The 11,618-nt window shown below is 47.9% G+C and overlaps 1 protein-coding gene across 1 annotated transcript in view; it reads left to right on the forward strand.

Moving 5' to 3' along the window:
• Window positions 1–7,873, forward strand: part of LOC134017775 (disintegrin and metalloproteinase domain-containing protein 23) — a 20,590-nt gene extending 12,717 nt beyond the window's left edge. Inside the window, 12 exon segments of the mRNA XM_062457777.1 lie at window positions 601–687; window positions 865–945; window positions 1,035–1,085; window positions 1,193–1,256; window positions 1,444–1,485; window positions 1,488–1,548; window positions 1,675–1,717; window positions 1,719–1,798; window positions 2,037–2,208; window positions 2,349–2,463; window positions 5,509–5,599; window positions 7,393–7,873. Of these exon segments, the coding sequence (XP_062313761.1) occupies window positions 601–687; window positions 865–945; window positions 1,035–1,085; window positions 1,193–1,256; window positions 1,444–1,485; window positions 1,488–1,548; window positions 1,675–1,717; window positions 1,719–1,798; window positions 2,037–2,208; window positions 2,349–2,463; window positions 5,509–5,599; window positions 7,393–7,438 (933 nt within the window). The 3' untranslated portion in view covers window positions 7,439–7,873.
• The last annotated feature ends 3,745 nt before the right edge of the window (window positions 7,874–11,618 follow it).

The following is an 11,618-nucleotide window of genomic DNA, read 5'->3' on the forward strand; positions in this document are numbered from 1 at the left end:
GAGAGAGAGAGAGAGAGAGAGAGGGAGAGAGAGAGGGGGAGAGAGAGGGAGAGGGGGAGAGAGAGAGAGGGGAGAGAGAGGAGAGGGAGAGAGAGGGAGGGAGAGGGGGAGAGAGAGAGAGAGAGAGAGGGGGGGAGAGAGAGAGAGGGAGAGGGGGAGAGAGAGAGAGAGGGGGGGAGAGAGAGAGAGGGAGAAGAGAGAGAGAGAGAGAGAGAGAGGGGAGAGAGGGAGAGAGAGGGAGAGGGGGAGAGAGAGAGAGAGGGGGGAGAGAGAGAGAGAGAGAAAGAGAGAGAGAGAGAGAGAGAGAGGGGGGAGAGAGAGTAGGAGGGAGAGAGAGGGGGAGAGAGAGTAGTAGGAGGGAGAGAGAGGGGAAGACATACAGCACAGAGAGGAGCTGAACCAGGAATTCCAATATACCAGCACCTGCAGTTGTTCCAAACGGCAAATAAACGTGACACTTCAAACTCGAGTCGTTCCCATGTGGGGAATTATCTACCGCATTTCTCAGTCCTGTTGTCGTAGTGCTTAATCCCCTGGTTCTCTCATGCTGTGTGTGTGTGTGTTTGTGGATGTGCTCTTGTGTGTGGGTGTTTATTTCAGGAGTGCTACAAGGAGTGCTGTAAAAAGTGTTCCCTGGCCAACGGTGCCCACTGCAGCGATGGGCCATGCTGCAACAACACGTGTCTGGTAAGAAGCGCTTTACGAGCCAGGAACAGGAAACCACGCCACCCTCATGCCAGTTTGGTTTCTCTCCTCAGAGCTTTGTCGCCCACAACTATCTGCAGTATTGTTCCAGAACTCTTTTTTTTTTCTGAAACAGTTTTCACACCTCAAACTCTTTTTTTCTCTCTCTCCTCCCACCAGTTCTACCCGCGAGGATACAGTTGCCGCTATGCTGTGAATGACTGTGACATCTCAGAAACATGCTCTGGAGACTCGGGGCAGGTCTGTGTTCCACACAATGTCTCTCGGGCCAATCGTTCTCTTCCCTCGCCTCAAAGTAAACATCCCAATCCACATGTCCTTCTTTTCAGTGCCCTCCCAATCTCCATAAGCAAGATGGCTACCTCTGCCATCTCACCCAGGTAAGCAGCCCTGAAAATCCCACATTTGGAGGTACGCTCAGATTATTTTAATTTGGAGTGTCGCTGTCATGTGTGGCCAGAGGGAGAGTAACTGTCTCCTCTCTCAGGGCCGCTGCTACAGTGGAGAGTGCAAGACCAGAGAGAACCAGTGCAAGTACATCTGGGGACCAAGTGAGTGTGATAGCCTAGCCTAGGCCTAACCTAGCTCACCCTCATCAGAGTAGCTGTGAGCACACAGCTAGACCTTGGAACTGAACAGTCAGCACTGTTGTAGATATTAGACATGACTCTCTCTTTCCCCCCTTCTCCCCTTCATATCTCTCCCTCCCTCCCTCCCTCTCTCTCTGCTCCTTTGCAGAGGCTGGAGGGTCCGAGAAGTTCTGCTATGAGAAGCTGAACACGGAGGAACTGAGAAGGGCAACTGTGGAAAGGATGGAGACAAGTGGCTCCAGTGCAGCAAGCAGTGAGTTCATCGGTGGACACTATGTGTTTGTGTGGACTATGCAAGGGGAAATGACACACGATACAAAACAAAACCACAACGCTTTCACCCCTGAACCTGTCTGTCTGTCTGTCTGTCTCCTTTCAGTGACGTATTCTGTGGGTACCTGCTGTGTAGCGGCATCGGCCGTAAACCCCCGGATCGGGATGATGAAGGGAGAGATCACCCCCACCTCCTTCAACCACCAGGGCCGCTACTGCAATGCAGGTCTGTCACATGACCTCCGTCACGTCCTCTCAGTCCAAGACAAGTCACGGCCAAGCCAGCCGACCCACCCAGTCACACACTGTCTCCTCTCTTTCTTTCTCTCTTTCTTTTTCGTTTCTTACTTTCCCCTCACCCTTCTCTGACACTGATTCTTTGACACTCTCGTACACTGATCCTGCATCTCTGTCGACCCCCCCCCCCCCTGTGCCCCCCCTCCCTCTGCTCCCCCCCCCTCCCCCCAGCGGGGGCCACGTCCTGCTGGACGACGACACCGACCTGGGCTACGTGGAGGACGGGACGCCCTGTGGGCCGTCCATGATGTGCCTTGACCACAAGTGTCTGCCCATCCAGTCCCTCAACATGAGCATCTGTCCCAGCGGGCCCAACGGACAGGTGTGCTCGGGCCACGGGTGAGTCCTCCGGGGGGTTCTCGAACCTTCCGCAAAACACCGGGACAGCTCGTACGCACCGCGAGGACGTTTTAGCTGATCAGCGTGCTCCGGCGACTCGTCGATTCTGTGACCTCACTTCCCCTCTCTGTGGTGCGTGGGCAGGTGTGCAACAACGAAGGGACGTGCACCTGTGACACCACCTGGGCAGGGACGGACTGCAGCATGCCCGACCCCCCCAAGGAGCCAGATATCCTCCCCTGAAGTGAAAACAGGTAAGGTAGAGCAGACGTAACAACTGACTGGATATCAGAAAGAATGCTGATGAAATATATCTCATTCATGTGTCTTCGGGGCAGCACTCATAATCTAGGTAAGGTATAGAAGCACATTTAACGAGTTATTTCTTTAGATCATAATACTATGAAAACAAACAAGCACACCTTAGTCAATGGAAATGGCATTTGATGACAAATCAAAATCTCAAATATCTCAAGAACACACATATTCATGAACTTGTATACATTACAATTTAAGAAGTATTCCAAGTAGAGATATAGTAGAAATTGTGACGGTACTTCATGAGTACTTCAGATTTGTCATCTCTGTGCTTGTGTGTGTGTGTGTGTCAGCTGTCTTGTTTAGAGGGGTGGATGGTCCTAGAAAACGTCCTTACAAGAGAGCCCCCCTCCCGCCCCTGCTCATGTGGTGCCTCTGGGTCTCTGGCGTGCCGAGCAGAGCACACCTCAGCACCCTCACCCAATCAGAGCACACCTCAGCACCCTCACCCAATCAGAGCACAGAGCATCTCACCCCCAGACAGCAGCTCTCAGTCCTCTGTGAAGGCTGAGAGCACATATGGATGGAGGAAGTGCGTAACCCCACCGGGTTGCTGATCAGAGGGACGTAATGACGGCTGTCCTTCCTGGTGGAATTCCCCAGGGCAGCCCCCCTCCGGCCCCCCTCTGGCCCCCTCACCCGCCCCCTTCTCAGGGATGGATTCCAGATCGCTAGTGTTGGCATTCATTGAACGTTAGCCTTCCCTCAGCATTGTCATTCCACGCAGCCTCTGATCACATTGACAGAGTGACCCTGGAGTCCAAGCAGGCGCCAGTCGTCTGTAAGAGACTGTTAGACACCAGGGCGTTCAAATTGTCCTTGGCAAGATGGCGCATAAATATTCAAACCTTTTCAAGTGAACAGAGAAAGTTCATAGTAGCCAACAGCTACAGAGAGAGAGATACAAAAGGTTTAAACTAGTGCTGTCAGTTAAACGCGTTATTAACGGCGTTAACGCAAACCCATTTTAACGGCGTTAATTTTTTTATCGCGAGATTAACGTTCTTTTTGGCCTAGCAAACTTTGTAGTTTTTTTCACATGCTGTTGCAACGACTACTGACGTTAGAAAAACTACAACACCACACCGGATCTAGCTAGACCGGAAACAAAACAACAGGCACGCCGCACACACTCTTAGCTGGCTTGCGAGCCGGCTAAAGAGTAGTAGCAGAGCCTGTTTAAGGATATATATATTCTATATTAGACATTCTCTGGTAGTAGGCTAACGTTACGTTTTGAGTGGATAGCGAGCGCGAGACGCCAAAATGGATGCCAATAAGATTCTGGTTACTTTAAGTTGCCAAATGGTTCCATTGACAAGGCCAAATTGATCTGTGTGTTTTGTCGTTGTGAACTGAGCTATCATCGCAGCACGTCCAGTTACCACTTCATGGCCAAGCACACAGCTGATGCGAATTCTCCGCCCCCTTGTCAAAGCCAGGCAATGTTGCAATGTTGTTTTCAATAACAAAAAACATTTGCATTAACTAAGCAATCCAATGCACTTTTCAATGTTGATAAGAGCATTAAAATGAGAAAAAATAATGGGACAAAAAGAAATCAAGGGACATTTATAATAGATAAAAATGTGCGATTAACTGCGATTAATCGCGAGTTAACTATGACATGAATGCGATTAATCGCGATCAAATATTTTAATCGTTTGACAGCACTAGTTTAAACTGTAAATATAAACAACATATACCATGGAACACAACCACTATTAACCACACCATGTGACTCATACTGTATACAAAGCCATGACTGTCAGTATGAGGCTGGGGGGGGGGGGTGGGATGGGCCGTTGTCCGGGAAACGGCAATCACTGCAGTCACGGGGACTCTGCGGGTTGGAGCGCTGGAGGTGTGTGTTTGGTGACCAGGTGGAATTAACGCTCCTTTTCCCTCTGCGCAGTGAGCGTGGCCACTAACAGGCTGATAGGGGCGGTAGCAGGGACCCTTCTGGCCCTGGGGGTGATTTTTGGAGGCACAGGGTGGGGAATAGAGTAAGCACCTTTTAACCCTTTCACAGTTCTCCCTTCCATAGTGGTGGCTCCGTGTGCGGGCGGTCTCGTGAGCCGGCTTGAGCCCGCGTGTGCGTCCAGGTGGCTTTGTGTTTCTCGTGTTGGTGGTGACCATATAAATGTCATGTGATTGGATGTTCTCAGTGTCAATGTGATTGATCGATGGATTCCCCCCTCCCCCCTCTCTCCCCCCCCCCCCCCCCCCCCCCGCCATTGTCGTTCCCCCCCCTCCCCACTTACCGTGATGATCAGTCTCCCTTCTCCCTCCATCCTCTTCCTCCTCCCTTCCTACCCCTCCTCCCTGCTCCTACTTCCTGTCATGTGGTGCTCCTCTTCCTCCTCCCTTGTCTACCCCTCCTTCCTGCTCCTACTTCCTGTCATGTGCTCCTGTGGTCCTCTCCTTTCTGGGGCATGTGGGGCATAGAAAGTCCAGTCCAGGAAGTGGTCATCTAGTGACCGGGCCTGGTGAGGGTCAGTGTTGGGTAGTGTGGGTTACTGGGACTCGCAAAGAGTGCTGTGTGGTCACCTTCGACTGTTCATATCCTAGTGCATACCCATCCCTAGTCGGCCCCTGCCTTGATGTCATTAGGATTACAGATTAAAGAGTTCAAGGTCTGTGAACTCCTGAGAGTGTTCATGCTACGTTCCAACCAGCATGTTTTCCGGGGGTACCTCAACAAACACGTAGCTCCTCCCCACCTTGGGCAGACAGTATCTCTTGGCGTTCTCGGAGAACCCCCTCTCCTCCACATACAGACCTCACGCTAAACCTTCCTCCGACACAGATTCATCACCTTCCAAGCATCCAAACACCACACGCCCATATCTTCCAAAAACACGACCGAGCCAGTTAAACCAGTCTTCTCCTGTGTCCTTGTTCTTTTTGTGTGAGATCATCCATGTGTAGCGAACGTGAAGCAGATTAGCCACTCATGTGTTTTTCCCCCCATAACCCTTCGCAGGTCCTAGTGCCACCAATCTAATAATAGGCTCCATCGCCGGAGCCATCCTAGTGGCTGCCATAGTGTTGGGGGGGACTGGATGGGGATTTAAGTAAGCAACACAGCGCATGCCTCTCCTGCCGTGACTAGCATCCCTGCTGCTTCTAGACACCGGGGGTTTGAGGTCCTGCCGCAGAAAGCAGAGCGAGGGGGGGTGGGGGGGGGGGGCATGAGACGCCTCGTCAGACGCGTGTCACATTCGGCGCACACGGCCCAGTCGCGGCATGCACGCGCCCGACATGCAGCGGTAGCCACGGCGCCGAGTTCATCCGGCATGCGCTCCTGAGATTTTTTTTGGGGGGGGGGGGGGTATTTTTATCAAGTTCATTACGTTTTCTTTTTTTGGGAGGGGGGGGGATAATGTGCAGGCTGGAGGGAGTGTTGAATACAACGAGGATGTTGCCAGTGTGTGGGGGGGAGGTGGGTGGAGGGGTAGGGCAGGAGGGGAGGGGCAACACTCGTCCTTCATGGAGGTCACATCTGTGCATCTGTGGCAGAACCTCAAACTGATTGGACGAGCACAGCTCCAAGCTTGACGTGCATGTTCAACACAGGCACTTAGAAGACAGAGGTCAGGGGTCAGATGACAGACAGACAATGTTACCTTTTACTGAGATATCCTGCTGAGTGATTGAGAGAATAAATGTTAGAGAACTTTATAGTGTTGAGATTTTTTTTACAGGAATAGTTCCCCCCCCCCCTCCCCTGATATCCATAGTCAGTATGCTTAGCTATATACCAATAACAATTGTATTTTTAGATTCATCACTCACAGATAAGCCTGCTGTCTTGAGCAACAGGGGTGTTACTCAACTTAACTCTACAAAAGGGAAAAAACAAGTCAAAAGTTGAACTCGACAGCTACCAAAGCACCCAGAACAAACCCAAAAAAAAAGATTTCTGCATGTTGACATGGTTGACTTGGAGGAGGTCAGTTCATTGCACAAAGGCTGAGCCCAACCCAGGAAGACCTTCTCCTGGCTTACCGTACTCTTATCGCTACCATGATCTTTTTCCTCAATCCGGTACTGTTCGAGGGTGAGAGTATAAGAGGAGAGGTGAGGGCCCGTATTGTTGGCCGCAGCCTTTGTGCCATGGCTGGCCACACCCACCTGGACGACCGGGCTCCGCCCTAGAGCAGAGCAGGACTCCCGGATACGCCCACACCAGCTGCCATTGCTGCCTGCTTCACAGACCTGGTACAGACACAACGCATTGCACTGCATGACCCACGCCCAGCAATAGTGCCACCTCGACTGGCCTACTATTGGAACAGATGCATGAGAGAGCGCTAGAAGCCCCACAACAAGCCGCAGTACGGGGAGGTTATGCCAAACTCCTGTTGTCGTGTTTTGTTGTCCGTGTTGATGCTGTTGTTGTTGTGGTAGATGTTGTGGTTGTCTCCTCTTTCCCCCCTTTATAGAGTGCGTTTTGTTCTTTCTTCCTGGATGGTAATGTTTTGAGTGGACCTCGTGTTTTCCTGTCAGAGATGGTACTGAAACATGTGGCATCTTCTTGTCCTCGTGTCTGAACTGTCACATGGTCTAGCACTACATCTTCTCACCGCCATACCGCCTACTGTAAACACAAGCAACAACAACAACAACAAAGTGTTTCTTAAAGTGAATGAGTCAATGAGGCCACATGTGGCCTCATTGACTGGAAGCGGCCGTGGGCGGCTGTGGGCTGGGTTCACAGTGAGTCGTCCGCCCCACCGTGAACCCCACCCAGAGAGAAGAGTGGAGCTGCTATTCCAGCGTGCAGTGTGATTGTCCTACCCTCATCCACGTATCAGAACCTGACTCTTGTCTTGTCTCTCCTCCCCCCCCCCCCTGAAACTCCAAGAAATGTGAAGAAGCGCCGGTACGACCCCAACGCCAGCGCCATCTAACGGGGAAGGAGAGGTGGCGTGCACCAGGGACATCTTCCTGCGCTTTCTTAGTTGGCTACTTGACAGCTGGACTGCACTTACTACTGCTGACCTTTGGCATTAGATTACTTGAAGAAAAAAAAACATAGTGGACAATTTAACAAATTTCCATCGTAGAACTGCAGCCTTTTCGACCCCCCCCCCCTTCACCAACCCCTCCTCACCCCCCCCCCCCCCCCACCCCACCCTGATCCGTAGAGTGACAGAGCAGTGCATAGGCGTTCAGGCGGATCCCACATCGCTCCCTCACCTGGCATGATTACCTGCACAGTGCTACTCGCTGGCCCTGGCATGAAGTGCCCTCGCAACAGGTCTCTGCATGGCTACGAAAGCTATGATTACACAGCAACAAAGAAAAAAAAACACACAAAAAAATATACAAAACACACAACAACAAAAAAACGTACGAAAACACTGACTCATCCAGAGGAGGAGATTTACCTCGTTAGCGTCCTGTGGTGACCTTGAACAGCCCCTCCTCCAGGGGTCACCTCCAGGGGTCACCTCCCCAGAGGTGACCCCTGGAGAGGGAGGGTGGCTCCATGCTGGGCCCTGAATGGGCCGTGCAGACCACAGTGAGTGGACACTGGATACACAGGGCAAGACTGTACATACAAGAGGACACTGAGTTCAGGTTCAGAATTCAAACATATCATTTTACACACTGACACAAACTTTTTTTATTTCTTTTATCTTTAAGCATGTTGTATAGCGGGTGTTTTTTGGCAATGTTAATGGAAATCAACGCAACTATATGATTTTGGCCAAAATGCTATGGATTACATGACAATATTATATTCTGCCTATTAGGTGTTGCACAAAGTAACCACATGCTACACATGCTATATTTACCCAGCGTAGAGGTCAAAGGTCAGATTCAAGAAACAGAGCAAGGGTTCAGATCAGGGGTCAGGGGGTCATTTCTGAAGGTCGTTGCAGCCCAGTCACGGGCCAGTCACGACGACGAAACAGAGACCTGCTACGATGTACGGATGAAGGTCATGTTGTCCCCTTGTTCTCCCTCCCATAGTGAATCAAAAGCCAAAGAACCAATCACGTGAACATATGGATGTTGTTGCACACAGAGCACTTTCCCCTCTGTCTGCACCCAGCGGTGCCTCTACCCCCTTGTGGCTGGGACAGTCTGTCCAACCAGGACTCTCTAACACCCCTCATCAACACCCACTATACTGGCTTGGGCCTTGCGGCTCTCATGAACTCATTCTAGGAATCAAGTTCAGCTGTACTGATACGCTGCATGCATTCACTAATAGTGGGCTTATAATTCTATACGGGAGAACCCAAAAATCTGTAAGAAAAATATGCTACAAAAGATAGGTGCATGTCAACAAACAAAACATTTAACTTTCATTTACTATGCAAAGAAAGATATCGCACAAACGTATGGGTTAATACATGTAATAATGATATCGATATAAACATGGAAATACAAAACCTCTGCCAATCAGCCAACTTTTTGTATTTGGCCACTCCCACCTCATTACATTTTGCTTCAAAGCACTGAAAATAAGAAGATAAAGCTGAATTTAATTAATATTTCCAAATGAAAAGCGCAACAGCATCCTTTTACATTTGTGGAATCGGTGAACAATAAAAAAAGTTTTTTTTTCGTGTGTTTTTCAACCAGTCTAGCCGGACGTTTCTAATCAGACCCACGTGTCAAGGCCTACGAAGGATCCTACCACAGGACTTTTTTTTCCAGACCAGCTGATGAAAGTTGGTGTGTTCCAAGTGCTGCCTCAGCACTGGCATTGTGTAAACCTCCATGTTAGTCATCATCTTGTGTCCCTCTCAGCACTGCATCATGTACAGTTGGACCGATGAATAAACTACTAAAGTATTTTATCTAAAGCCTTCTGTCTTTCCTATAAGTGCATGAGCGGTTTGCCAAGCTACTGGTAATTCAATTCATAAATAGGTGGTGTGCTGTTCGAGTGTGTGAGATTGTCGTGGCCGTGGCAGATTGTTCAGGAATGTTTGTTGAGGAATGAACATTTCCCCATGATTTTATGGCCTGTATTTTTACCGGTATATACCGCAATATTAATGAACACTATAGGGAAAGCACAGACAATTATTTTGTCTCGTAACTTTTTTCTGTAAGTACTTTAACATTAAGCTCTGAACTTCAACATCACACATTTTGCAGAGGAAATGCGTTCTTTGAATGAATGAGACGGTTAATGATGCACACAAGATAGAGTTCCCTAATAAACACACATCAATGCGTCATCAAACGGCCGAAGTGACAAACCAACTCGACACTTAGCAGTGGCCTTTCTCTACGCCTGTAATCAGTCCTTTGTGTGGCATTTCACTAAAAGCATTGGGAGATACAACAGTCATCCGCACACCACTGTATTTACGGTGCGTCTACTGTACTTTTTTTTGGATTTCTGAGGTAGCCATACAAACTGGCCGGCCCCTGCTGTGTCCCAATGGCTTGTCTCACAGCGGTGCGAAAGTTTCGTCAATCCTGCAAATACGAGCCAATCAAGTTTGCGTAACGAGGCCCGCAACAGGTGTACAGGAAAACTATTATTGGAAGATGTTTTATATGAATTTGGGGGTGGAAATTAAACCCGTTCGTTTACTTAAACGCTATGTATACAGAAAAACCATGGTAAGAGCCCCTAAGCTGTTATTTGTTATCTGAGGGTTCTGAACTTTAAGCATTTTATTCTAGAAGCTTTAGTGTTACCAACTATTTTACAAAAAATTGGTCGACAAGAATCTTAAACAAAAGTCTTGTCTTATCGGTAACTTACTTTTTTTTGTTGCTTCATCGTGTAACCTGTGGGTCTTTTTGATTTGGGCAAGCAGATAGCCCCACTCAGGCCTGTACACATCATTGTAGTTTATTCATCATATTTCCATCAAAGTAAATATAATGTCTAGTATGTACTGTATGTTAAAAGTACCTTATACAACATGCATAAGTATGTGTCTGACAGACTTCCATCAGTCTATCATGGATTGCTTACAGTTTTTCACAATTGCTAAAACACATTCTTGAAACAGTCACCCATATTCTCAAAACTGTAAACACAAAACCTCATCTTCAAGCACTATTTACAAAACCTCTGAATCCTCTTGCAAAATGAAACTTTCGCCTCAAAACAGATTTACCTGTCCTCAAAATCAAACTTTCGCCTCAAAACAGATTTACCTGTGCTCAAAATCAAACACTGCTCTCAAATCATAAACAAAGTGATCAAAATGATATACACTATCAAGCAGTCAGTAAAAAATACAGCAAAACATTGACATTTTTACGTAATCTCAAAACAAATTTCATATTTATCCGTCATTGTCTTTTGATGAACGAAAACATGTTCTATCATAGTAGCTCAACATTTATCAGAAATTACTACTCTGCTTTGCTCTTTGCAATTTTTCTTGTTCTTTCTCCTCCTCGTACACCTATACAGTACTGTACCCTGCATCTCACTACTCACAACTCACTCTTGTTCTTTGTTGATATGAACCTGCAACCAGTCTAAATCTATTGAGCAGTCAGTACTGTTACTGTAACAAATGGAAAGTACAATGTTCAGGGCCATACCATTTGTTCATTGTACAGTATAGAGCCTACAATGCACTGTACTACAGTATACAATACTATACAGTAAAAGGGACAAAAATCAAAGGAGTAAATATGTGATCAATGTGCTTCTTCTTGTCTTTGGGCTGGGTCAGGCCAGAGCACTTTGTCAACATCACAAGCAATATTTTCCCACCTTCAACAACCTGTTTGCTCTCTGAACTGGCTTATATTGGTTGTGTCACATCATTTGAAACAAGTTAAATCAATTTTGAGTGGTTGTGTTTTGTCAATGACATGTTTTCTCTATTTTTATTTGATTGTTGCCATTTGTGTTTACCAGTATGGATGACATGTGCATTAGAGTGCAGAATGTGTTTTGAGAATGAGAATGTGTTTAGAGTGTTGCTGAAAAGTGAGATCTGCAAATTGTGTTTTACCATGTGAAATGGTTTAAGGTATTGACAACAGACTGCACAATTAGCTACATGAGTTCAGGCAACTGAGAACTTTGTTCAGCCAATGGGTTTTAGTGTTTTAGCAATTGAGAAAAACTGTAAATACTCCCACTGTCTG

The sequence above is a fragment of the Osmerus eperlanus genome, chromosome 3, assembly GCF_963692335.1.
Source record: "Osmerus eperlanus chromosome 3, fOsmEpe2.1, whole genome shotgun sequence".
NCBI lineage: Eukaryota > Metazoa > Chordata > Actinopteri > Osmeriformes > Osmeridae > Osmerus > Osmerus eperlanus.